Raw genomic sequence first — 27,405 nt, 5'->3', positions numbered from 1 at the left:
GGTTTGGAAAATTTAGAGATGTAGTTCAAGAATTTGGGTTGAAAATGAGCAAGTGTGATAATCAGGCTGCTCTACACATTGCCTCAAATCCAATGTATCATGAACGGACAAAACATATTGAGGTTGATTGTCACTTTGTCCGTGAGAAGATTCAAGAGAACGTGATTTCTACTGGCTATGTGAAGACAGGAGAGCAATTGGGTGATATATTCACGAAGGCTTTGAATGGAACTCGGGTGGAATATCTTTGTAACAAGTTGGGCATGATTAATATCTATGCTCCAACTTGAGGGGGAGTGTTACAAAATGTACATAATCATATCTAATCATAATATTCATAGCATAATCATAGGTAGAGATCTTAGAGATATTTAGGGATATTTTCTGATTTTATTTCCTTAGATAGATTTACTTGTACACCTATAAATAGCTCTTATTCTTGGAATAATAGTACAACGAAATTGATTCATTGGCTCTGTACTTTACACTAACCATTTCACCAACTGACAGAGTTAATCAATTAACGACCTATCTAACAGAAGTGATCAATCAGTTAACCAATTCCAATATAAACCATATATAATATAAATTCATCTAAAACTTAATCATGAGATATTACACTTTATTGGAGTACCAAATGAACCATTTAAATTTTAAACTCTGAGAGAAATACTAAAAACACTTTTAAACTCGACGTAAATTATTAGTTTCACTTATAAACTATTGACAGTCTTAAAAACATCTCTTAACTTGATTAACTAAACTTAAATACTCCCTCGATCTTACAACATAAATGAAATACACTCCTACATTCTCTCCACATTTACTATAGTCTCAACAATTCTTTCGTTTTTTTTATTAAAAGAGCATCTTGTTTCTATAAGAGTTTGAGAGTTGAGACCATCTGTTATGTCTTGTGGTAGATTGATGGTGTTTAAGTTAGTCAAGAAAAAAAAAGTTCATTTAAGTCGGTCAATAGTTCCGAGACTTAATAGTTTTCTTACCCCAGTTTCCTTGTCTCTCCCTAAAATGGCACACATATGTTCCCGCCAGTTTTCCCTTGTTTTGAATTTGATAAATATTTCTTGAAATTCTTTAGAAATCTTTGAATCTATTGAAAAACAAAATTGCATAAATTATTTGAATGGAGCATCAAAACTCGCAATCTTTTGTCTCTCAGTCACATTTCTATGTATCACTTCTCCAAGACAGCTTGAAATCGAAAGACCCATTTCCCATAAAGTTAATCCATGGCCGTATAATCAAATCAGGCATCCATTTAAGTGTTTTCCTTATGAATAATCTCATAAATGGTTATGCGAAAACCGGGTTTTTATCGTATGCTCGTAAAGTGTTTGATGTAATGCCTGTGAGAGATACTTCTTCTTGGAATACACTTTTATCTGGTTATTCAAAAGGGGGTTTAATTAATGAAGCACATTCGATATTTAAGGAAATGCCTTATCGGGATTCTGTTTCGTGGACTACTATGATTGCTGGGTACAATTTCGTTGGTCGTTTTCAGGTTGCAATTCAGATGTTTCTTGAGATGGTTAGTGCATCTGATGTTTTGCCGACACAGTACACATTTACGAGTGTTTTTGCGTCGTGTGCTGAGATTAGAGCGTTAAACGAGGGACGGAGAGTTCACTCCTTTGTTGTTAAATTTGGGTTGAGTAGTTATGTTTCTGTGGCGAATTCTATGTTGAATATGTATGCTAAGTCAGGGGATAGCAATGCAGCTCAAATGGTTTTTGATGGGATAGTAGTGAAAAACACGTCGAGCTGGAATACGTTGATCTCATTGTATATGCAGACTGGTCAGGTGGATTTAGCATTGGCGCAATTTGAGCAAATGAATGAGCATGACATAATTTCGTGGAACTCAATGGTTACGGGCTATAATCAGCGTGGCTTTGACGTTCTAGCTCTTAATATGTTTTCTAAAATGCTTAAAGAATCGTCACTGGAACCTGATAGATATACTTTAGCCAGTGCTTTATCAGCTTGTGCTAATCTTGGGGAACTAAATGTAGGAAAACAAATACATGCTTATCTTGTCAGAACTGAATTCAACACGTCAGGAGCTGTTGGAAATTCTTTGATTTGCATGTATTCCCGAAGTGGTGGCGTAGACATTGCTCGAAGAATTTTAGAGAAAAATAGAGAGTCCAATCTAAATGTAATTGCATTTACAGCACTACTGAATGGGTACATAAAGCTTGGTGATATAAATCCAGCAAGGAAGATTTTTGACTCATTGAAGGACCGCGATGTAGTTGTTTGGACGGCGATGATTGTTGGTTATGTTCAAAATGGCTTTAATGATGATGCAATGGAACTTTTTAGGTTAATGGTTAAAGAAGGGCCAGACCCGAATAATTATACTCTAGCAGCAATGTTAAGTGTTTGTTCAAGCGTGGCATCGTTAAATCATGGTAAGCAAATCCACTCAGCAGCCATTAAGGCAGGGGAAGCGTTATCAGTTTCTGTTAGCAATGCCCTGATAACTATGTATGCCAAGGCTGGAAATATCAGCTGCGCAAGGAGAGTATTTGATTTGATACACCTGAACAGAGACACGGTCTCTTGGACTTCAATGATCTTGGCTTTAGCTCAGCATGGACTTGGAGCTGAAGCCTTACAATTGTTTGAGAATATGCTTGCACTTGGGATGAAGCCTGATCATATAACGTATGTTGGTGTTCTTACTGCTTGCACACATGTAGGATTGATTGCTCAAGGCCGTAGTTATTACAAAATGATGAAAGAGATTCATGGAATTGAACCGACATCAAGCCATTGTGCTTGCATGATTGACCTCTTTGGTCGTGCTGGATTGCTAGAAGAAGCACAAGACTTCATAGAAAATATGCCTATCGAACCAGATGTGATCGCATGGGGTTCGCTTTTAGCATCTTGTAGAGTTCACAAAAAAATGGAGCTAGCAAAAGTTGCAGCTGACAGATTGCTTTCAATTGATCCCGAAAACAGTGGGGCCTACTCAGCACTTGCTAATGTGTATTCTGCTTGTGGAAAATGGGCGGAAGCTGCTAAGATCAGAAAATCAATGAAGGATAAACAGGTCAAGAAAGAACAAGGATTTAGCTGGATTCAAATAAAAAACGTAGTCCACGTCTTTGGTGTAGAGGACGGGCTTCATCCGCAGAGAGATGCTATTTACAAGACAATGGAAAAAATCTGGAAAGATATCAAAAAGTTGGGATTCATTCCTGACACCGAGTCAGTGCTTCATGATCTTGATTATGAGGTGAAAGAGCAGATTCTTAGACATCATAGTGAGAAGCTTGCAATTGCATTTGGGTTAATAAATACCCCGGAGAAAACTACTTTAAGGATCATGAAGAACCTTCGAGTATGTAATGATTGTCACTCAGCAATCAAATTTATCTCCAAGCTCGTAGGGAGAGAAATCATTCTGAGGGATGCCACTCGTTTTCACCATTTCAAAGGAGGTTTCTGCTCATGTCGTGACTATTGGTAGGTCATGAACCAAATTTTATCTAAAATTCCACATTGGAGCGTCTGGACAAAATTCGAACGGAGGTTTGAGAAACTCATACATAAAGGTAAACATTACTACCAAGTATGGTGGTGCTGTATAACTTTGTCATCCTGTCAGTAGCTCCTCAGAGCGGCTTTGTGGTATACAACAACAATAACAAAATACACAGTGTAATTCCACAAGTGGATCTGGGGAAGGTAGAGTGTACGCAGACCTTACCCCTGCCTTGGTAGGTAGAGAGTCTTTTCCGATCAGAGTGGCTTTGTGGTATACGTAATAAATTGTAAAATAAAAAAAAAATCAAATATTTTTGTATATTCATCATTTACAGACTCAAATGTTATCTTGGAGAACTGCTTCTGCATGATTCCACACGACTAATCTCTTGGATGAACTATGGTCTCTCCTTCATCTCTCAGTACACCAAGTCAGGTACGAATACATACATTTCTAGGTCAACTTCACAGGTTTAAAGTTCTATTTTCATGGCAATCAAGATCATTGTCATCTGATATTGTCCATTGCAGATGTAGAATACATGATTTCCCTTTGCTGTTGCTCTAGTTTGTGGCTGCATGCAGAAGGTAGAGCAGGTCATTATTCTCAGATGACTCTACTGACATTTATCTCATTGTTAGGTAAATTCATCTCTAATAAATGTCGTTCTCAATAGCTGATTGATAGTCTCATGCATCGACAAAAGTAGTTCAAGTTTTGGAATAAGAAATAGATGTAAAACAGTTTATCTGTATTACTAACAATTACAATCATAGGGAAGTGGATGGTGAACCAATAGCGTAGACGAGGTTTGAGGAAACCTGATTCACACTTGTAACTACTTTGTGTTGGTGTGATATTTTAATATTAATAAAAATATATTATATGTCACATTATATATCATGTTATGTCTATTGATGGATATTACATTTGTGCCTCTTTACTCTCATCAATTGTGGAAGAAAGTGGTCATTAGTTTTTAGTAACTTATGTAACCACCAACTCTTCATTTCATCCATTATTCTATCTTTATGTCTTGTAACTTGTGTAACATTTGAGCCATTCATTTGGCAAATTTACTACCCACTATCTTCCTATTCATTGCAAGGAAGAATTCATCAACTATAAATAGTGGGTCTTCCTTTGTGTTGGTATAGAAGAAAAAACAAGATAAGTACAAGAAAATATCAAGTGAAAAAGATGAGTAGTATTTTATTGTGTTTATATTGAGATTAGTGTTGTAGTGAAAGAGAGAGTTGAGACAAAGAAAATATTCTAAGTCTTCAACTATATTCACTATATAAAAAGAGAATATTTATATGTTGAAGGAAGGGCGTTCTTATGTGGAGCTTTGGACTCTTCAACTAATCCGGAGTTGTTTGAGTTGTACGACATTGTTGGGTTGTTGTATGCTGGAGGGGACAAGTCAAGAGTATTACTGTTGGATCGGTGTAGATTATACCGCAGTGGGCTTGAATCTCCTTAAAGAGAGCGAGATATTCGTGCCTCAGCCTAAAGAATTATTTATTCATTTTTGTCATTTTATTTTCAACTGTAATTTTTTGTATTTGTGGTATATTATACCAACACTTTGCATGTACGATGATAGTGCAGTTGCCCGTGTTGCCTTTAGCAGAAGGTCAAGATATCTAACACATTTGCCTATTGATATACAACAACAACAACAACAAATCTAGTGTAATCCGATACCGGGGATTTAGGGAGGATAGAGGGTATGCAGACCTTACCCCTACCTCATGGAGGTAAAGAGGCTTTTGCTTATATCAATACAACTGTTTAATCCTGAATTTCAGATCATTCTTAGAATTTTTTAATTGGTAAATCACATGTTTGTTCTTCCTTTTTTCTGCAGGGGCCGAGCTGATTGTGTAACAAAATGGAGAGAACTAGTGTATGACGACAATAATGCTGAGATGCAGGGACAGTTTATTCTGCGTTCTTCGAGTTGTCTTTGTTGTTTAATAGTGTATCAGTACTATCATAACCAGAAAAACAGTACAAATTTAGCAATTTTTGAATATTTCATCAAGCTGATAACTGATATACCGAGTTAATATCTCAAAAGATCACTCAATTTTGAAAATATATCTAGTAAAGTCATTGAACTTTGTTTTATATCAATAAAATCATTCAACTTAGGTGTTTATATCAATAAAATCACTCAACCAAACTTGTCTTTATTTCTTTTTTAATATGACAAAATAATTTTTTCTTATGTCATGTAAACATGGACTCCACAAATAAATAATTTTAAAAAAAAAACTCATTAAGGATTTATAATGTAAATTTAGTACTTTTTTAAATAGAAAATTTAAAATGCCTAAAGCATTACATCAAGAAAAAAAAAATCCTTTTTGATGTGGTTAACTTAAGTAGAATTTATAATACTTTTTAAGTAGAAAATATAAAACCATAAAACACTAAAAAAGATACGTACAGATCTATAGGCAATAGTACTGTTTTCTTTCGCTGGTATACTTATCGATCTATTGACAAATCAAGAACAGAAATGAATCGAAGTGAGGTATATAACTATATATAGTTGATGTGTTGTTTTAATTCTTAGCAATAATTTAATTATTCATTTATCAGTATATATATTTATGGTGGAAAAGGGAGATTTTCAGTTAATTAGTTATTTTAATAATAAATTTGATTGAGTGATTTTATTGATATAAAATGTTAAGTTGAATGATTTTAGTGATATAAAACAAAGTTCAATGACTTTTCTAGATAAATTTACAAAGTTGAGTGACATTTTGAGATATTAACTCCTGATATACCAGTTATGAATTCAAGAAATGTACCATATACAGCGCAAATGGTGGTGTGTTGTTTTTTCCTTCTTGTTTAATTTAGCTGTCCTACTGACTAAAGTTTCGTAGACAAATTAGTTTTATAACGTACATTCTTGTTGCCAGAAACTCCTCTAATTTAAATTGAGCTTTGCTCAAATGTTGTACCTTCTCTTTTTACATGAAAAGCACCTATTTGTGTTTTAGGCAAGATTTTATTTATGCCTAGAATATGCACACCTTAATTTTGTATACACAAATGTAGAAGTAGGAACCCCTACTGCGATTTTGACAGCAAACGCGTCTTGTCCCAGATTGAGTAACCTAACCCACCCTTAAGGAGGTTTTTTCATAGTTGGGTGTTTGCTGTAGTGTGCTTTACTAAGACTGCTAGGTTTGGTAATATCCAAAACAAATAAAAAGAGGTCGAGATTTGAATTGGAGAATTCCAGAACACGTATCAGATAGTGCTCCGATGGCAGTGGGGGCACATTGCACAACTGAGATAATTTCAACTATTTGAAATGAAAAATAAGAGAGTTAGTGTTCAATGAGCATGAGATAGTTGTCCGTCCCAGGTACGGTCTTTCTTTGGTATTTGATTTTGGCCCGACTAATCTGGGTTAGCACTCAAAAAATCTCATTTTTGGGAGATAAAGTATTTCCTACCAACATTCCCAAGTTCAAATCCTAATACGAATGAATACTTACCATCCTATCATGACGGTAGATTGTCTATATATAATTTTTCCAATCTCTTAGATTTTATATACTAAAATATAGATGGTAAATAATTTACAATACTACATATTTATAGTATAAAAAAAAAAAAAAAAAGAGTAGTGGTTTCAAACATTAAAGTCATTTTGAAAAACTGAGTTTTCCCTCTAAAATGTTTGTTAAGAGGCGCATAACAGACTTGTATAAATTCAGTTGTGAGAGAACCCACAAAGCACTGTAACTCCCATTATTCCAAAATCTCCATTTCTCTGAAAATTTTAAAGAATCAAAGATCTGATGAAGATTCAATTATTATCTCAGAGATCGAAGAAAACAAGAGAAGTAGTGAGTAATTGGTGGTCGAAGAATGTAGCCGACAAATTGAAGAAGAAGATGAATGTCCTGAAGAAATGGTGTGGAAAAAACTTGAAGAGAAACGCAAAGACAGAGACGAAGATAAAGAAGAAGAAGCCAATTAAATTACGAAGAGGAAGAAGTGGAGTGTGGGTAGCAAACTGGAATAAAAAGAAGATTGAATGTATGGATGTAATGGGAAACGAAAGTCGAAAAGCTCGAACAAGAATGTGGCTTCAACAAGCAGAAGAAGAAGAAACTGATGAAAACTAAGGTCCAAATTAATTCTCAATTGAATTTTGTGATTTCCTTCTTCGTCGTAACAAAAATTGATAGTATGTTGTTCTTCAGTAGTAGAGAAACAGAGTACTCTGATTTTTTGCAATTTGAGTAGTTCATTATGTGATCGGATAAAAGTAGGAAATTCTTAGATTTTTCATAAAATAAGATCGACGTGATGTATTGATGAATGTGAAGAAGAAAGACTCAATGTTCGCATTCATACAAGTTGTTCTAGTAGAATTTTACAGCGTCTAAAATCTTAATTCTGTTTTCTAATAGTACGATTTTTGTGATCATAGTATATGTCTTTTCGATATGTTGAGTCTTTTAAGTTTAGTGAAATATATTCTTGACGATTACTTTGTTCGTGATCTTGTCATCCTTGCTCGACTTATTTGTGCAATAATCAAGTGGTGGATACTTTCATTTGCATATTAATAAAAACTGATTGTCTTGTAAAATAACGCCATATATCAATTGCACTATTATTTTCTAACCATTTCCACAATATCAAAATTTATCATTTTTTATGTCAAGTAATCCTAATCTCACAATCATTTGAGTATCCAACCGAACCGTTTTAAAATCTTTTAAATTCTTCAAGAATTTTTATATCATTTATCGTTTAACTAAACATGACAGTCATTCATTATATATATTCTTTATTTTTTTGTCATGTTACACTAAAGAAACCTGATTGCATGTATAATAAGAAAAAAGTATCTCCATAAAATAATTTCATGATTTTTATGAAAAAATTTTATGTCACAAAACACAAACAGTAATTTCTATAGCTTACTAATTTTATTTTATTTTCATTCTAATTTCGCTCAAAAATTCATTGGTAACCCACTGACATTATACCTTGATTTTGAGCTATAAACCCAAGAGAATATTTCTTTCAAGTGAAATTTTCTTTTGGGTTTCCCACAAGTGAGGTTTGAAAAGAATAGAATATACGTAGATCTTATCACTATCCTCACCTTGACCAAGAAACAATATTTGGCTTCATTTCAAAGTACTAACGTGACACCAAAATCTGACACATATTAATAAAAAATAAACTTGTTACACTGTGGAAAATAAGATTATGAAGAAAGATGCTTAGAGGCTATAAAGCTAATTAATTACTATCTTTATTTTGGTGTGAATTAACCAGCAGTATGGATGCCCCTAACTATTCAAGGCCCCTAGATCAATTGGTTTTGTAATGCACATTACACTAATTCATGTTTTTTTTCTAAGACTCAAATATGTTATCATACTATTAGAAATGACTCATCTATATCATTCAGTAAAAGTTTGATTCATTTATATTATCGTCGATACAAAATAGGCTGATTTATGTCATTATTTTTTAACGGTGATTTTGTAAAACCAGCTTTGCCACATGTGGCCTCTATTTTCATCGTTAAAAACTAGAAATAATATTGTTCAGAGAACTAGCTAGGCTGCTCTAGATTATAGTTGAAGTTTTTGAGTGTCTATTGAGTCATGTCAAAGTAGAGTCTCTTTTATATATGTATCATCATCGTGTCTGTTTGTGTTTGAACTGAGGATCAAAACTAACAAACGTCTGCCGATAACGACGTAAAATCAAGTAAACATTGATAGACTAATTAAACTACGTCAAAAATGATGGATCAGTTGAAGAAAACCAATAGACAATCTTAATTATATTTAGGATCTGTCTGGAAACTCACATGATAATTGGAATTGGTGTAATTACTAGGGACGTAATTATCACCCTAGTAATTACACTGGCATGCTTGTTTACAATAGTGTAATGAAAATCATCCTTTGTCACTTTCTAAGGGTATGGTAGAGTGGCTTGAGAAGGTGGACAATCCTTCAGTGAAGACCTAATGAGAGGCTAAATTCAAACACACCCAAAATTCAAAAGAATCGTATGAACATCTATGGAGCGAAGCAAGGAACCTTGGCTTCAGCTCTCGTCACCTCACTCAATCCTACAACGGAAACTCGAGTTGAGGAGCTGCAAGCGAGCAAAGAAGCACTTCTTATAACCAAAACAAAAACATCATGGATCCGCAAAGGAAAGGCTTGTTCTGGACCACGCCGCTAGATTGAGACAGCCACCTTCCTATTTGAGTAAGGAATGAATAGCAGGCCCTACTGACGTTCAACCGACTACCGAGCCTAGTGGTGCTTGCGATTTTTCCTGTTTCAGCTTGGATTGAAAATGCTGGACATGAAAGGAAAACAAATTGTCCAGCCTTTCAAGCTCTACTAAGTAAAGGGGATGCGTTGTTGGTTACTTTAAAATTTATATTAGACTAATAAGGAACTTTATAAATGATATTAAATTAAATATTTAAGATATATATTGCTTTTTGAAAATGTATTAATTAATAAACATATGTTCTTAACTAGTATTATGAAAGTAATTGATTTATATTTTTCAGATTAGTATATTTCAATTAAATTAATCATAAAAACTAAAAGTACAAGATTTCTGTGAACATCATGAAATGCTTGTTTGACAAAAAGATTATTATTATAGATAAAATATCATAAATTATTTAAAAAATATTTGACAAAAAGATAATCTATCAAGTCTAACTAAAAACTAAATGACTTGCAATGTGAAATATCAAGTCAATACTACTAAAACAAATGAAACTGAAAATATGACATAAGTTCTAAATTCAAAACAAATTTTTTTTTAACATAATACTCTTATGTCAAATTTCAATTTAACATACGTAAATATGATTTAAAAGAAAAGAAAAAATGTAAGTCTATAACTTTACTCAACAATGAATTCTACTTTAATTTAAAATTAGACTACTAACAAAATTATGCTAATGAAAAAAATAAACATGACATAAAAAATAGATAATACGAAGAATTACATGGAATCACGTGAAGTAAAGGTTGAGAATGAGAAGAAAATGAAATATAAAAAATAAACTATAAATTTTTAGAATAATAAAAAAGAATTTAAAATAATAGGAATAAAAAATAAATTGAAAAGAAAATAAAAAAAAATAAAAAGTAATCAGCGTGTGATCAGACCATGTAATTATCAACAATTCACAACCCTTCCTACGAATTGGAGAATGTAATTAGCCCTGCCAATTACATTTAGTTACATATTGACCGAGTGATTACATTGACCAAATCAAAAGGGTGGATTTCCAACAGATCCTTAAGGAACGTTAGTTGGTTACACAAATATATCAATTTCTATCAGAAAATCAGCACAAAATAAATAAAATACAGTTACTTTACTTTTTTGCGCGAAAAATAACCCATAAAAGTATATCAATTATTTTTTTAAAAATAAGAACTTCCATTTATTCTTTATTTTAAAAAATTTAACCAACCGATAAAGTTCCTCAAAAATTGGGTTGAAATGCTGTTGGAAGACCAAAAACACTTATTTTTAGTAAAAATACTTATTTGAAAAGAAAAGAAAAAGGTGTTCGGTTAATTGGTAAAAACTCCTTTTAGATAGAAGCAAAAACAGTTTTTCTGCTATCGGAAAGAAACTAAAAAAAAATGCTTATTAAAAAAAAGCAGAAGCAGGAAATTCTTTATTGCAAGACCAAAATATCCTTATCATATACACATATTTACCAATATATCTCCTATATTTATTTATTTATTTTTGTGATGAGTTTTTCCTATGTGGTGATTTAATTTGTGAAATGGTCTTTAAATTTATTTTTCTTGATATTTTTAATTATATTTAAATCATCATGTTAATATTATATCAATATATAATATATATTTTTATTCATCTATGTACGATATTGATTGAAACTTTGAATATGTACATTTTAATTTAATTAAAAAAAATTAGTAGATATTTAAAATAATCTTAATATTAAAAATGCATTGATACTTATCCCTTTTTTTTTGTAATTTGACTCTCAAATGTACTTTTTTTTTTTTAAAAAAATAGTCAAACTCAATATGCTTATCAAAAAGACTTTTTAAATAAACTAAACCAAACATAAATTGTTTTTTTTTCAAAAACACTTTTCTGAAATGCTATTTTAGAAAATACTTCTAAAAATAAGGAGTTTTTAGCGGTAATGTCAAATATACTCCAAGATTAAGATAAATGAGAATCATAATTGATTATATATTTTATTAATAGAGTAACTAATGTGGAAATGAATCAGCATCCCTATCATATATGATGCATCAAATCTTGACCCCATCTCTTAGGATTATCATGAACTAATACAAGGAATCTACAAGACAACAACCCTTAATTTTAATAAATAAATTTGGCACTTAAATATCATAATAATAAATTAAGAGTTGTCATTATGGACAGACTCAATTCATTCGAACTAGTCCAAGACATCACTATGTGGGCTGTGATTGTAGGACTAACACATTTTTAAAAATAATTATATTTTTTTTTATATAATTTTATAATATTAACATAAATATTTACAAAATAATATTATATAATATCATATAAAAATGTTAACATCACGTCATTAGTATAACATAACAAATGAATGGGCTCATTATTTTGTGCTTATTTGTATAGAGTTAAATCTTTCGGAGTTTCTATAACAATCATTTTCTATAATAACATACCGTCAAAATTTTTATTCGAATCAATCTTTTATATTATGGTGTAGTATATATTTTTCACTATAACAATTTTAAAAAATATTGGAACAAACAACATTATTACAAACATTTGACTTTACATATAAAACTGTTTTTAAAAAAAACATCCCTAAAAGGAAATAATAATGTTTTGTACTCCTTCTATCTCATTTTATATGATAGAGTATAATTTATTTGACACTAAATTTTAGATTTTAAAAAAAAGACTTTTAAAATCTGTGATCTAAAATAAGAAATAAATTTTTGTATAACTATAAATAATTTCATTAACGATAAAATGAGTATCTTAAAAATTAAATTGTTATTAAATATATAAATGTGTCCTTTCTTTTAGAACCAACTAAAAAAAGTGAATCATATAAATTGGAATATATGGAGTAACTACTAACATGAATTGTGATGGGATGTTTCATGTTTATGGTGAAATCATATTTAAAGTGTTATGCGAATTCAAATTTAGTCGAAGTCTAATATTAATATCGAGTAGAACGAAATAAAAAAAAAACTATGGAATCTTTTTTGGTGTCCACGTCAGATAATCTTTAATAATGCATTCACTACTACAATCCAAAATTTCCCATATCAGCCTTTATCGAAACTCCTATTATATAATTTGTCATTTGTGTGTGTTGGGGCAACTGGTTGATCAACTATGGCGTTACAGAGGAAATTACTAAATGGGTGTGCCGGAATTCCCAAATTTAGGTGGTTGTCCAATGAGGGGTTGAGGCATTTTTCCGGTCAAGTGGCGGCGCCGACGGAATTGCCGCCGTTTGACTACCAACCAAAGCCGTATAAAGGACCTTTGGCTGATGAAGTGTTGGAGAAAAGAAAGAAGTTTTTGGGTCCTTCACTCTTCCATTACTACCAAAAACCTGTAAAGATTCTTTTTTTTTTTTTGTTTCTTTATGGAGTACAAACTTGTGTGTGTAATGTTCTGTTTATAGTACATTTTCCTGGTTCTTAATCCCCTATGAATCGACAAATTGGATTGTAGGATATTTACTTTAGAGGGGAACAAAAGGGAGAGAAAATCAAAGGGTGTGATCTAGTGGTCAATAGACTGACATGAGCCCTAATAGATAAAAATATTAGGTGATTCTTTTCCTATTTGTGCTAACCTTGGGGAAAGAGTTATCTGGTATATGTTGGTGGTGGGAATAATAGGTATCTCGTGGAATTAGTCAAGGAAAAAAAGAGAGAAGAAAGAAATGGAAGAGGGTTGTGGGTGGTGACTGCTATGTTGCTTCGACTCTTTTGAAATGTCAGTGGGTGAGGGTGGATTCTCCAAAAGTAGTGTGTTTTTGGAGAATCTGATATGGGTGAGGCAATTTTTGGTCCCATCAAAAAGAGACCTTGAAAGGACAGTCCTATGATTTCTTCTTCAACTCTATGCTAGTGCGTTGATGGACATCTGATATTCTGTAGTTAGGCTGATATTTGAGAGAAATATTCCTGCTTTTTAATTGTACTTGACTACTTTTATTAGATAGCTAACCAAATTAAGAAGAAGAAAAAGTGGCCTAAGTAATGGCTAATATAGGTGACCGTTATGTTGCTCAGACTCTTTAGAAACATGGGCGGGTGCAGGTGGGATTCTACTAAAGTAGTTTGTTTTTTGGGAATCTGACATGGGTGAGGCAATATTTTTGGAGTGTCCAAGCAACATAGGTGGTGGGTGCATTGTACCCTCAAGAAGAGACCTTGAAAGGACAGCCCTTTGTTTTATTCTTCAACTCTCTGCATGTGCTTTGATGGACATCTGATATTCTGTTGTTAGGCTGATTCTGATTTCTTTAGCTTTTTTCTTAATTTATAAGATTTGAGAGATATATTCCTGCTTTTTAATTGTACTTGACTACTTGTATTAGATAGCTAACCAAATTAAGAAGAAGAATAAGTGGCTTAAGTAATGGCTAATAGTGTTCATGTTTGTAAATCCATTTCAAAAAAAAAAAAAAAGTGTTAATGATGGTATGTGTGAGCTCTATAATTGATTTCTTTTAAGCTCTTCCTAATAACTCTTTTTACATTTCAAACAGCTAAATATTGTTGAAGGGAAGATGCAATATTTGTATGATGAGAATGGAAAACGTTATCTTGATGCTTTTGCTGGAATAGTTACTGTCTCATGTGGTCATTGTCATCCTGAAGTATTGGATGCCATCATGGAGCAAAGCAAGCTTCTTCAACATGCTACAACCATATATCTACATCATGCAATAGGCGATTTTGCCGAAGCATTGGCATCTAAGATGCCAGGAAACCTGAAGGTTAAAATACTACCACTACCATAATAGTCTATTTGGTGCAAATTTTCTTTAGCTATATTATGTGCATAAAGATTATAGGCTGAGTTTCTCTACAGAAAGATTGAATTTGTTACCCTTCCAATGGTTTAGGTTTAGCATGATATGTTTTTCTTATATCTTAAATTGGATTTCATTGACATCCATCCCTTGATCGATACTTTCTTTTGGCGTGTTCCTTTGATGATCCAGAATGGAATCTTTAACTTACTTCTATACGATAGCTAATTCAAACTTTTTTCCCCATGATTAGTGGTCCTTGTCCATCTACACCTTGAAAGTTTGTACCCAGTATGTGGATATAAGATTCTAGAATCCTGTGATTTCGTTTTCTCTTGTAGTTTATGCAATTTTATTAAGGTAACCGTAGAGAAGTTCTGGTGAGCTTAGAATAACTTCTAACTTCCTTGTAGTAATGGGTGCAATCAATTTCCACCACGTGTTCATGAGACTAAAGACTGAAGTTGGAATATGGACTAAGTTGTTTGCCAAAAATGCCCTGGTTGTCAAAGTATTTGCTCTGTTGTCTTTTGAAAAGAACATGGAATATCTATATAGGCATGTTATTCATATTATTATGAACTATGCCGATATATTAGTACAAGATAAACACTAGGTTAAGCCAGAAAAGGAAAGAGAGGTAAGTGTCAAAGCACCCTGTATCCATTGAATTGTTAGATTTTTAATCCCTCCCTTTGGAGATTGGATAATTGCAAGGCAGTGAGGACCAATTGTCTGGTGTGGATAGTTACCTGAAGCCCCTAAAAACAAACCAAATTCTGTATCAAGCGCAGTATGGCTGTGGATTTGGATTGGTTCATGTATGCGAGGTTTATCTTCTGAAATATGAGCTCAATCAGTATCCCCCTATGGAGCTTTTTAATATTTGTCTGTCTGACTTGCTTGTTTTAAACTGCAGGTAGTATATTTCGTAAATTCAGGGACAGAAGCAAATGAATTAGCAATGTTGATGGCACGATTGTACAGTGGTCACTTAAATATGATTGCTTTGAGGAATGCATATCATGGTGGAAGCTCTAACACGATTGGGCTAACTGCTCTTAACACATGGAAGTACCCTATTCCACAGGTATACTCATAACCAAAGCATGAAGAGATTTGAAGTGTATCTTCCTTTTTTCAATTTTAGAAGTTTATATAGTGTACACTTTGATGAGAGATGTCAAATATTCCATGCCAGCTGAATTTGATATTCACTATGCTTTTCTTTAATTTCTTTGATGATTTACAGGGTGAAATCCATCATGTTCTAAATCCTAACCCATATCGTGGAGCATTCGGATCGGATGCTAAAAGATATGCTGAAGATGTACAGGATCACATTGATCATGGTACTTCAGGAAAGGTTGCTGGTTTTATTGCTGAAACAATTCAGGTTTGACTTGTTATTTCTGTCATGTGGCAAAATGCTGCTTCGAGTATAGACTAGAAGGACTTGGAACATTTCAAGTGATAAAATTCTGGTTGTTTGCTTTAGGGGGTTGGAGGAACAGTTGAATTAGCATCTGGATACTTGAAGTTGGTTTATGATATTGTTCGCAAAGCGGGAGGTGTTTGTATTGCTGACGAAGTACAAACCGGCTTCGGTCGAACAGGGAGCCACTACTGGGGTTTTGAGACACAGGGTGTGACTCCTGATATAGTTACAATGGCCAAGGTATTGCAATCACCTCTTTTCATCTTTTCAATTTCCAAATGCTTAGCCCTGTCCCTTTTATGGAAGATTTGCTCCATAGATCCTCCCTCCTCCCAAGACTTTCATCCCCAATATTCTCTCTAAGAAAGGCGCTTCTTATATCTTCTTTTAAGACGAGGTTGTCATCCCGTTTGCTTTAGTCTCGAGTAGGATGCAAGTTGAGGTGACAAGACAGGACTGGACCTCCCTATGTCAAGAGCTTTTGGTCTTCACAAGAGTGCACCTTATTTGTTGGTTACATATCATGTCTTTTGATCTTGTGTGATAGTCTGTTACTCTCGATGTTATTATTTTTCAGGGTATTGGAAATGGTTTACCACTTGGAGCTGTTGTCACAACACCAGAAATTGCAAGTGTTATGGCTCAAAAGATACAATTTAATACATTTGGTGGAAACCCTGTTTGCTCTGCTGGTGGACATGCAGTACTCAAAGTTATTGAAAAGGAACAACGCCAAAAGCATTGTGCTGAGGTTGGCTCACACTTGATTGGACGGCTGAGGGATCTAGAGAAAAGATACGACAGTAAGTCTTCTGTGCTTTCAAAACTCAGACATGCATGTATTAGCAAACACGGATTGCTATTAATCCCTGGAAAGATGTATATTTTTTCGGTCTATATAGTTGATATCCTGGAATCATTTTGTTAGAAGTATGAGGAAGAACTGAATCATCTTCACAGCTTCCTTCATATTCCAGTTCTATGAAACTTCTGCAGACCTTTCATTGTAAGATTTTTCAAGTCTTAGATATGTGATTTTCTTTCCTTTCCATTCAAGCAAAATTGAGAAGCCTTTCCTGAGCTTGTTTGGCATTGAATTTAGCTTCAGCCACCCGAATTTTCGATGTTACTTTTATTTCTCATTAAACAAATGGCATCTTCTTCTGGAACTCCTACTTATTCTTAGCATGATATTGGGAAATCTCATTGCTATTACTCAAACAACCATGAAACGTATGCTTCCATATTCATAGGCCAAATCAGATGGAATAATTGTTGGAGACACTCATAATGGATAAGCAAGCATGATAACTTATATGTTGTTCTACATCTCCATGAATCTAGGAACCTTTGCTTGCACTGTACTATTTAGTAGCTTCTGTCATCCATGTTCTGCTTCATTGATGGCCATTTTTAGGTCGGTAGCCTATAACATAGTGATTCTGGTATGTTACATGAGGTTATATCGTTGCCTAGGCAGATCGAGAGTTGATATGATTTCTGTTTCCAAGTCGTGTGCTTTTGTGGTCCTTTAGTTTTCCTCCTAATGACATGCATCTTATGGTTAATATCATCACTTATTCCTTTTTATTTCTCATCAAACGAATGGCATCTTCTTCTGGAAATCCTAGCTATTCTTAGAATGATATTGGGAAATCTCATTGCTATTACTCAAACAACCATGAAACGTATGCTTCCATATTCATAGGCCAAATCAGATGGAATAATTGTTGGAGACACTCATAATGGATAAGCAAGCATGATAACTTATATGTTGTTCTACATCTCCATGAATCTAGGAACCTTTGCTTGCACTGTACTATTTAGTAGCTTCTGTCATCCATGTTCTGCTTCATTGATGGCCATTTTTAGGTCGGTAGCCTATAACATAGTGATTCTGGTATGTTACATGAGGTTATATCGTTGCCTAGGCAGATCGAGAGTTGATATGATTTCTGTTTCCAAGTCGTGTGCTTTTGTGGTCCTTTAGTTTTCCTCCTAATGACATGCATCTTATGGTTAATATCATCACTAACATACCTTGTTACTGCCAGTAATTGGAGATGTGAGAGGCAGGGGTTTAATGCTCGGTATCGAACTGGTAACTGACAGAAAAGAAAAGACACCCGCCAAGGCAGAAACTGGAGTTCTCTTTGAGAAACTTAAAGGTTTGTATAATCAACTGATGAATTGAAAACTAATTGAAAAACGTCATGCATATACTAACGATGCACTTGCTTCTCGATGTTTAGATCTTGGTGTTCTAGTAGGGAAAGGTGGTTTACATGGAAATGTTTTCAGAATAAAACCTCCCATGTGTTTCAGCAAGGATGATGCAGGTAACCAACCTCTTTACCTACTGGTTCAATATATCGCCTTTTTTTGGACTATTCCATCTGATTTGACCAGTATATTTGAAAATCATTGATACTAACACAATCCAAATTTGCAAACATGCAACAAATTCAAATTACTCCCTCGTTTCAATTTGTTTCATAAACCGCTTTAATATGAAATCCAAACAAACCAATATGGAAAACTTTTCAAGATACTATTTCATTTGCAAGAAATATATTATATGTTGTGATTTTGATCAATAAAACTTGTTTGTTGTGCAGACTTCCTAGTTGATGCATTGGACTATTCTCTTTCAAAGTTGTGAGCATATGGCATATTGTTGTGAGATTGCTCAGTTGATTCTCTTTCAACCATAGGGCACAGCTTATTCCACTACAATAACAATGTAAAAGAAAGCAAGTGATGCTTCATTCCTCTTATTTTATTCCTCACCAAATGAAATAAATGCATTATCAAATAAAATTTCCATTTTGATACCTTTTTTCAATTATTGGATTAGTAGATTTATTAAAAGAATATGATCTAGTCAGAAATTGTGCTTTGCAGTATATCTTCCCCCAAGGGGGGGAAAATAGAAGTAGAGTAAAGAGATGTGTTTTTAACTTATGGCAAAATTGATGTGAAGAAATATTGAAATAGGTTATAGAAATGAAGACAATACTTATAAGATTGGTTCAGAAAGTATCTCATTCCGCGGCTCAAACCCATGACTCAATAAGTCAAAACAATTTTATCGGTAGATACAAATATAGCTGACTACAGTATGAGGAAAGTGCAGGTGTATGAATGAAATAATCGGAATGACAAGTGATTACAGAAATAGGGAAAGTCAGACACCGTCAATTATTCGACTACAAGGGGAGAAGCAAGCCTTAGAGTAAAACAGTGAACTGTATTCCATGGTCCGAGCATCAACGATCTTTTTGGAAGAAAATCTTCATAAAGTAAACTTGTATGTGCAAATTTTCTACAACATAATTCATAATATAGTAACAACAAAATATTGGCTCATGCCATCATTGCTTTCTTTCATTTTATAGCAGTTGTTTATCTGCAAATCATTCAAAATTGCTTGGCTCCCATCATAGACAATTAAATACAGAGAGGCACAACTTGGAGTAACTTTCATCAGGAGACTCTGCCAATAACCTCTACCATATTGATTTACAATCATCAAAACCAATGTGAAAAGAAAATAAACGCAATTTCCAAGTTCCAATTACAGCATAGCAGAACTTATATACAGATTTCAATCAGGGATGAAGCAGTGTCTGAATGAGCACCAACTCATAGTTTTTACCGGCAACATGAGGCAGATTTTACCTCACACAGCTTTGATTGGCAGAGTTGAAAACCCCAGGTAGCATATAAAACGGTTGTTTCTTACTTCTTTAAGCCGGTTCAGAAAGACGACCAGCCCAAAGTGAGCTAAGAGCACGAAGACGTTTAAAGTACTCTCCTAAGGCAAGGAGACCCTGAGCTGATTGGTGTGCAGCCAGTATGCAGGACATCTGTAGAAGGGTTTCTTGGCGAAGATGATCTGCCTGTTACCAGAAAGGCAAACCAGACTTAAGTTGGCAGATGAGTCAAGTATGACCACGAGTAAAAAGCATGTCAAATAGTTTCATACACTTCAAAGGTTCTCACATTAATGGTTAACCTTACTGATTTTGCCTTCTACATGGCCAAAAGCATAAAAACCTCCACTTCTAATTTCTAGAACAAAAAACATCATTCCCCAGGTTATGTGAATTTTGCACGTATCAAGCCATGTGATCATTTCTTTTGTGTAAAAATTGCATTGCTGAGTTATAGTGTGGACACATATTTACGGTGCGATGTATCCCAGGTAAACTTGCAAAAACCATTCCGTAAGACTAGATTTGCAATTAGAAAAAATGTAGCAAAATCAAAAATTGACATGTTACCTGATTTACAAATCTAACTAGAGCTTCCAACTTCTCAATGGTAGCGGTCATCTGTGGAAGGATAATTCCTTCGCCTAGTGTACCAGCTGCAACAGCCTCAGCAAGAATCTGATGGAGTTTTACCATTCCTTGGGACAACGCATCTTCTGCCTGCTGACAAGACTGGGTGAGGTTGCTAACCTCCTGGATTTGTTGATCTGACAATGGTTCCACATGTGGCGTGAGAACCTGTAGGAACCAAATGAACATGTATAAGCACTTCACTTAACAAAAGCCATCAGAAATTAAACACCACCAATCATAGTTGACCTCCAAAAAAAAAAAAGCAACGGAAAAACAAAATAAGATCTGCTGATGGTTTTGCTTCAACTCCTCAAAGGGATTAGACACTGACCAGGTATCGAGCATCAATCGGGCAGTGCTTCTTACCAAGTCCTCTCAAATGACCAAATCCTTTTGATATTAGGCAAGAAAAGAATTGTAAACCCTCTCAGAACAATTTTCACTTCTACAGTTTTTTTTGAAATAGACAATTTTCATTTCTACAGTTAATATAACTTACATATGGAGCTGTCCTCAGATAGGGTAGTTAAGAGGGAGGTGTCCAAAAGTGTTTGGAACACCAAGCACCATTACCATTTTCAAAAAAAAAAAAAAGTGTTTGGAACACCAAGGCTACAAAATTATTTTTAAAATTGAAGAGTTGCTTCTTTCTAGGTGTGCAGTAAGGGATGGCATAGTCATACTAACAGCGGACTATCTGAGAAAGAGTAGGATAATATTTGTGAGTTTGTGGTTCGTGTCTGTAAACTGTTGTATTCCCATTGTTCAACAGATCGTGGGTGTTACCAAGGACTGTGTAGGAAGCAGCCACGAACTGGAAATCGGCAGTGAAAAGAGGACAGCCTGGGGAAAATCACAATTATGCCTCTTGTTGCCATGGAATGAAAGAAATACAAGATTGTTTCAAAATAGTAAGATTTTCTTATTTGTATTGTAGTTATGTTAAAAGAGAGAATACGGTGTTGTATAGATGACAGGCAAATTTGATAAATGCTTGTAGACTCATGTGGAGTCGCATAAACAACTTGTACATACTTCTGAGACCATCTTGTGTTTATTGATGAAAATTTTAGATGACTTATCAAATTATTAAAAAAGGGAGTTAATTTGGCAAGGAAGCCTTGAGCAATTATGACAAGAGAAAAAGGCAAAACGAATGGAGTAAGCCAGTAGATAAGTTATTGAAGACCACAGGAACATAGGGAGGACTAACCAAACAAAATCACATCACCCATTATTCATATTTATCCAAACAACACAGACAAAGTTTTAACAGAACTTTAAGGTGAAATTGTAGCATTGTGGCCCTATGTGACCCCAGATTAACTTGCATATATGTGTGAACGCTGAATCATCAATGGACAGATTTTTCAATGAACATGACATTAGACACTGTTATGGCAAGTTATACTAGATCAATCATCACCTTTAGAAGTTCGGAGGGGCGAAACCCCCCAATCCACAAGAAGAAACGCTCAGCTGATGTCTTCCATGTGCCAGACATAAGGTAGAGAACATCAGCATTTGCGGCTGTAGCTTTCAAGCGAAAGAGATCAAAATAGTGATTCAAGCAACCCTCGACAAGAATGCGCAATTCTATTTCACCCATTTGGGAGTTCAGAGCATTCCTTAAATCATCTGTTTGTCTATCTTGCTCTTCCACCCAATGGCCGTACTCCATTTCAAAAGAAGCTATTCCTGCAGAATCATAAGTTAGGGAAAAGCTTCTTTTTCTAATCGAGAATTTCTATATCTAAGGCCTTTTGACAATTTCTTTTAAATGGTAATAATTGTATTCATAAAAAGCACAAAGATAGTGCTGGGATTTTGTACAAGTGAGCAAAAGGCCAACAATCTCTTCGAATTCTAGTTTGTCACCGCCCACCCCAACCTTGGTGAGCGGGAGACGGTACACCGATGCCTTAAACTTGTGACAAGTGAACCAACATTTCCTTTCACTCTTAGACTTTGACAATGCATGCTTCATGATATAAATAAAATTTAAATAACTACATTAGGCTCAATGGCTTTCTTCACCTAATACGCGGATTTACTCATGAATATCGTTGAATTTTAGGATTTTCAAAGAAGCCTCTCAAGAACTCAAGGTGGAAGGGTTAGGGTTTTTCTTCATTGAGGTAAGTTTGAACTTTCTTCTTAGCTTATGCATGTCTCGGGTATGTATATTGGATGGGTTTCAAAGTTGGAAATGTGGATTATCATATGGTAGTCACGAAATTGGAAATCTTGAACTTGTTAAGTTATTTTGAGCACCCATATTATCATAATGGATGAAATTATCAGGTTTGATTATAATGAGGGTATCCAATAGTTGAACAGGTATTGTCGGAGGTTGACAATGACTTACGTTAACAGTGAAATAACATGATTTCAAACAAGAAATTGGACATGAAACAATACAGAGGAAGAGCAAAGGAAAGTGAATTAAGTTGAAAATTTAAAGGCAAATGGTATGATAATAAGAATGCATCAAGACAACTACAGCAAATCAAAATATCAAAAGAATATGTTCCCATGCATATAACTATCATTTCTGACCATGTAATTGAATCATATTGGTGGCATCTTACAAAAGTTATTAAGGTACTCCGACAAAGATCATAGTTGTGTGTAGCAGATTCTCTTTTCTTCGATATGTTGTTTCTAGCAGATATTCTCTTGATTATTTCCCTTTTTCATTTAAGATATTTTTCATATGGTAAAGAAAGTGATCAAGGTAAGGAGGGAGAAACACAAGAGGAGGAAGAAGGAGAAGTATTTAGTTATTGAAAAACTGGTCGATAAATGCTAAAGAACATTATATTCATCAAATGAGAAGTGTAGTTAAAAGGAACGAGAAAACTATAATTCCAACAGGGAAGCAAATACATGCCATCTTCAATAATTATCCATCTAAGACATTGCCTTCATGCAAGTAATTTTTATAAATAGTGATGTGATCAAATTTGTTTTAAAAAAGAAGAAAGCTTAGCAGCAAATACACAACCAAAGCTTATTTGAAAAAGTATTCAACAATAACAAAAAATAGGGGTAAACTACAATCCTTACTGAGCAAAAATTTGTAAAATCAAATTCCATTTACAAAATTTAGAAAATCAAATCAAGAAATCCACTTTGTACATATCAATCTACTTACTATTATTGATACTCAGATAGATTGAGCAATGAATCCACACGAACTGTATTATATCATTCCAAGCACAATATACTTCTTTTAGCAATCAACAACAAGTCAGCATCAATCTACACACCTGAATTTGCGGTTCCAGAGCAACCTATCTGACTAGCATCTAAACCATCACCTACACACAGACCCTGTTGCAAATGTTTGTTGATTTGTTATAATTATTTCATCCCAGAAAGTAAAATGTTTTTGAGATCAATAACTAGAAAAGATCCAATATCTCAGATGTAGAAGCAAATTTTCCTTTACCTGTTGTCTATTACGTTCTAGTTCTTGTTCCAACTGAAGAAGCTTCAGTTTACTATTTTCCAACTGCTGGACATAGGCCTGAGTAACACAATGTGAATTGAGAATATTTATGTCTCAATCAGAACAAGGTTTGAAAAGACGAAACAAAATGGCAGAGAAATTCTGGGTAATGAATGAACAAAATTCAAGTGATACCTTCTTCCGTAAACGACTTTTACGAGCAGCCTCGCGGTTTTGTGCAAGTCGTCTACGCACCTGTATATGAAGGTACGGCATTAAGCAATTTCTATCTAAAGATGTGAGGTTTCAGTGCCATGAAAAGGACAATGAAAAATGAAACAGGAAACTGAAGCAATCATGCAGATGATACAAATCCAGTATATAAGCAAACTACAAAGAAGTGCTTGAATCGGTGCAAGGAAGCCGCAAAACATGCATATTCAAGAACATAATAAACTGGGTGGGTATAGGCATATAACAAAAAGGATTCGTTGGTCATAAAATGGAAAAAAAACAGACAGGAACTGTTTGATTTTTTGAACAAGTCGGTTTTGGATTTTCTTTTTTAGCACCATAATTCTCTTGTTGGCTTTGATACTATGAAATATAATAGAGAAGAAAGACCTTCAAGTGAACAAAAAGATAAATAAAACCATTTTCATGAAACAAACTCCAGTGAACCCCTTTTTCTTCATTCATTTCCCTCTGAAAGCAGCAAGAAAAAAGAAAGGAATCTTAACGCTCTAGTCGAATTAAGGTCTTTTAACCATACTACCATATGCTATTGTAGATATGAAAGTTGTTGCGAAAGTTCAGTATTCAACCCATTTTCTTCACCTTCCCTCTCATCAACAATTCTCATGATTAATTTTACTGCTCTCTATCTTCATAACCTGATACCTGGTATGCTGAACGAGAAGATTGACTAGTTCATCTTCTTAAGCTAAGGGCATCTAATACCGCAACAATCTTGCAAACACTTACCACACCTCATACCTCAATTTTCTCCACCAATAGTCAGTTACAAAGCAGCAATATCAGGCTCTTAAAATAGCACAACATCAAAATTTAACAAACGCAAGAGCTCAAAATCATATGTGAGGATACAAAGACCCCTCAAATACATAAATGCGGCGTAATCAGGAATCCAAAGACTCACAGCTCTGGCAAAGTTTACAATACATGTGTAGTGGCCTTAGTTCCATTTCACTAAAAAGGAACAAAGATATTGAAGATATGACTCAAGCCAACTTAGTACTCACGACATTAATGATTGATTTTTTCTTTCCCAAATAACTGAGAAAAAGTAAATATATTGCAGAATAAAAATTTCTCACAAGGAAAATGATTCCTTGCGCATGAGAATGGTGATTCTCAACAAAAGAGGGTTTTAATACATGGCAGTGATCCAACCATCACCACCATCATTTAACAAATACCCACTGGGAGTTGGGTAAAAAGAAAAGCACACAAATTTAGAAAATATATTTACCTTATCAATACGTTTAGTTGTTTCAGGTTCATATCTGTTAGACGTTCCAACAGTCACTTGTGATGGTTCCTCTATCTAGACATATAATATGTTAATTAGCATATTTTGCTGCATAACTAAAATAAAGAAAGATGTGAAAATAAAAGTCAAATGGAAAAAAGTGTACCTCATTCTCTAGTCTTTTCTCCATAATAGGCATCTCGTTCTCTAGGCAATTCTCGACTTCAAGAATCAAGGTATCTGGGAAACTGCTACCTTTGAAATCTCCCCACATTCCAATCTGATGGATTGGGTCACATATACCCATCCTTTTAGAGGCAACAAATTGAGTATATGTTGAATTCATTGCCTTTGGACTGCCATTTTAAAAAAACAAGCCAGTTAATAATTGCCAAGGACTTAGACAATGGCATATGCTAATTTTTATGGTACATAAAGAAAGAGGCAAGAAATGAGAAGCACCAGAAAATTACAAGGAACAAAATCCACAGAAAATTACAAGGAATACTGAATTTCTTTTACACCACTAGTACCAATATTATCTAATCCAATAGACATACATCAGTATTAGTTTAGATGATAAGCCGCACTTCTTGCAAAAGCAAAATATGTAACATTGGAATAGATTGTGTGTATATTGTCATGAGGTGAGGGGCACAAAGAAACAAAGATCTTAAATTTCCAGGTACATAAATCCTCAAACACACATTCTGGTAATGATTATTTTCCCACATAATTCTCACACATCTCAATGATTTCCAGAAGATCAAATCCATGGTATTCCATTCTCCGTTGACAGAAAAACAATTCCACAAAGGTATCAACAGGATATGACCAGAAACTACTTTCAATCCAGGGAATGAGGAGGTGTGCAAGACGGAGAAAACATAGATTTGATTCCAAAAGTGATCGCGGCTAAAGAAAAAAAACCTTGTGGGAGTTAGCATCTATAATTTTGAGTACGAATGTAAAAACATCAATTACAAGTAATTTTTTTTATCATCAACTTCCAATAACAGGCCATTGCAACAACTCCCTATCCTTTTTTTTGGTGTATGTTTGTTCCCTGACCATCCAAGAAAGGAGTTGAAAGAAAGAAAGCGAAACGAATTCAACAAACCAAGATGATCAACATTAGATTCATGTATTGAGCAAATTCAGCAGCTAAAGCCAATCAAAAAGAGTTGACCTTCCCTTGAATTCGAACTCAACAAACCAAAGAATATCATCAAAGTCTAAGAAACAATCAAAATGAGTTCAATTTAACACCCAAAAACAATTTAAAACAGCTTTATTTTCTCAAATTTCTTGTCCAAAAATCATGCACTACATAAAACTAAATCAGTAGATACCATGAAAAAAGTCTCTAACTATTACGTTTTTCAGGCAAGAGTACAGTTCAATTCAAGCCTTACAGAGAAAAGGGGTGAAAGGTCAAACAAGCTAGTAACTTATTTAAACCTTTATAGCTGCTTCATTTCACAAATTTCTAACCAATCAGACAATAAACAAAAAGGATGACTTTTCTGGTAAAGACTCAATTTTGAACTAAAGGGGTTTAAAAAAACTACCAAATATGGATATAAAACTTCAAACAACAAATCAAAATTACCCATTTCATTCATTAAATGCTTAAAAAGATTTACTATTTCATACCAAACAAAAACAGTAGAGCAGAGAAAGGTAAACTAACCTTAAAGCCAACAACAGCAAAGTCTTCAAGAAACCTTTTTTTCCCCACTTCAAAACTCTAAAAGCCTAAATCCTTCTAAACACCCACAGAAGAAAAATTGAATGGAATCTTGAAAATCAAAATTCCAATACCATCAAATCAATAAAGCAATACCCAATTCTCCAAAAAAAAGATCACTCACTTTGCATATATGAATATGTATGAAGTTTGTATACACAAAGAGAGAGAGAAAAAGAAAGAGAGAAAATTTCTACATGTGTATGTTTGAAAATGGGGTTAATGGGTATCTATACCAATACATACATATATTATTGTTGTTGCTATCATGTGCTACAGTTGAAACAAGATTAGAATC

At 34.0% G+C, this 27,405-nt stretch overlaps 3 protein-coding genes across 3 annotated transcripts; 2 read left to right on the top strand and 1 right to left on the bottom strand.

Annotated features, from left to right (window-relative positions):
* The first annotated feature begins 969 nt into the window (after positions 1 to 969).
* On the top strand, positions 970 to 4,357 carry LOC102591254 (pentatricopeptide repeat-containing protein At2g22070). Its single transcript, XM_006354659.2, has 3 exons — positions 970 to 3,958; positions 4,054 to 4,164; positions 4,300 to 4,357. The coding sequence occupies exon 1, from the start codon at positions 1,145 to 1,147 to the stop codon at positions 3,503 to 3,505; it is 2,361 nt and encodes a 786-aa protein (XP_006354721.1). The 5' UTR covers positions 970 to 1,144; the 3' UTR covers positions 3,506 to 3,958; positions 4,054 to 4,164; positions 4,300 to 4,357.
* An 8,543-nt stretch (positions 4,358 to 12,900) lies between these two features.
* Positions 12,901 to 18,953, top strand: LOC102582419 (alanine--glyoxylate aminotransferase 2 homolog 1, mitochondrial). The gene is made up of 9 exons (XM_006354635.2): positions 12,901 to 13,192; positions 14,358 to 14,588; positions 15,544 to 15,714; positions 15,877 to 16,020; positions 16,123 to 16,302; positions 16,640 to 16,865; positions 18,117 to 18,230; positions 18,315 to 18,401; positions 18,681 to 18,953. The coding sequence occupies exons 1-9, from the start codon at positions 12,968 to 12,970 to the stop codon at positions 18,722 to 18,724; spliced, it is 1,422 nt and encodes a 473-aa protein (XP_006354697.1). The 5' UTR covers positions 12,901 to 12,967; the 3' UTR covers positions 18,725 to 18,953.
* Positions 18,954 to 19,580: 627 nt separating this feature from the next.
* Positions 19,581 to 27,176, bottom strand: LOC102577810 (TGACG-sequence-specific DNA-binding protein TGA-1A). Its single transcript, NM_001318544.1, is given in 9 exon segments — positions 19,581 to 19,964; positions 20,349 to 20,576; positions 21,838 to 22,109; positions 23,684 to 23,747; positions 23,866 to 23,943; positions 24,061 to 24,120; positions 25,358 to 25,432; positions 25,524 to 25,713; positions 27,051 to 27,176. Coding segments are annotated over 8 exon segments (1,110 nt in total). The 5' UTR covers positions 25,704 to 25,713; positions 27,051 to 27,176; the 3' UTR covers positions 19,581 to 19,811.
* Positions 27,177 to 27,405: the final 229 nt, after the last annotated feature.

This window comes from Solanum tuberosum, unplaced genomic scaffold (genome assembly GCF_000226075.1).
Source record: "Solanum tuberosum cultivar DM 1-3 516 R44 unplaced genomic scaffold, SolTub_3.0 scf00181, whole genome shotgun sequence".
Lineage (NCBI taxonomy): Eukaryota > Viridiplantae > Streptophyta > Magnoliopsida > Solanales > Solanaceae > Solanum > Solanum tuberosum.
This window is presented reverse-complemented; position numbering and strand designations above follow the sequence as displayed.

What these genes read in the sequence shown, in the direction of transcription:
- LOC102591254 (XM_006354659.2), top strand. Translation starts at nt 1,145, where the DNA reads ATGGAGCATCAAAACTCGCAATCTTTTGTCTCTCAGTCACATTTCTAT.
- LOC102582419 (XM_006354635.2), top strand. Translation starts at nt 12,968, where the DNA reads ATGGCGTTACAGAGGAAATTACTAAATGGGTGTGCCGGAATTCCCAAA. An exon ending in TCTCTTTGAGAAACTTAAAG is followed by an intron (nt 18,231 to 18,314) that starts GTTTGTATAATC and finishes CTCGATGTTTAG; the next exon opens with ATCTTGGTGTTCTAGTAGGG. An exon ending in TTTCAGCAAGGATGATGCAG is followed by an intron (nt 18,402 to 18,680) that starts GTAACCAACCTC and finishes TTTGTTGTGCAG; the next exon opens with ACTTCCTAGTTGATGCATTG.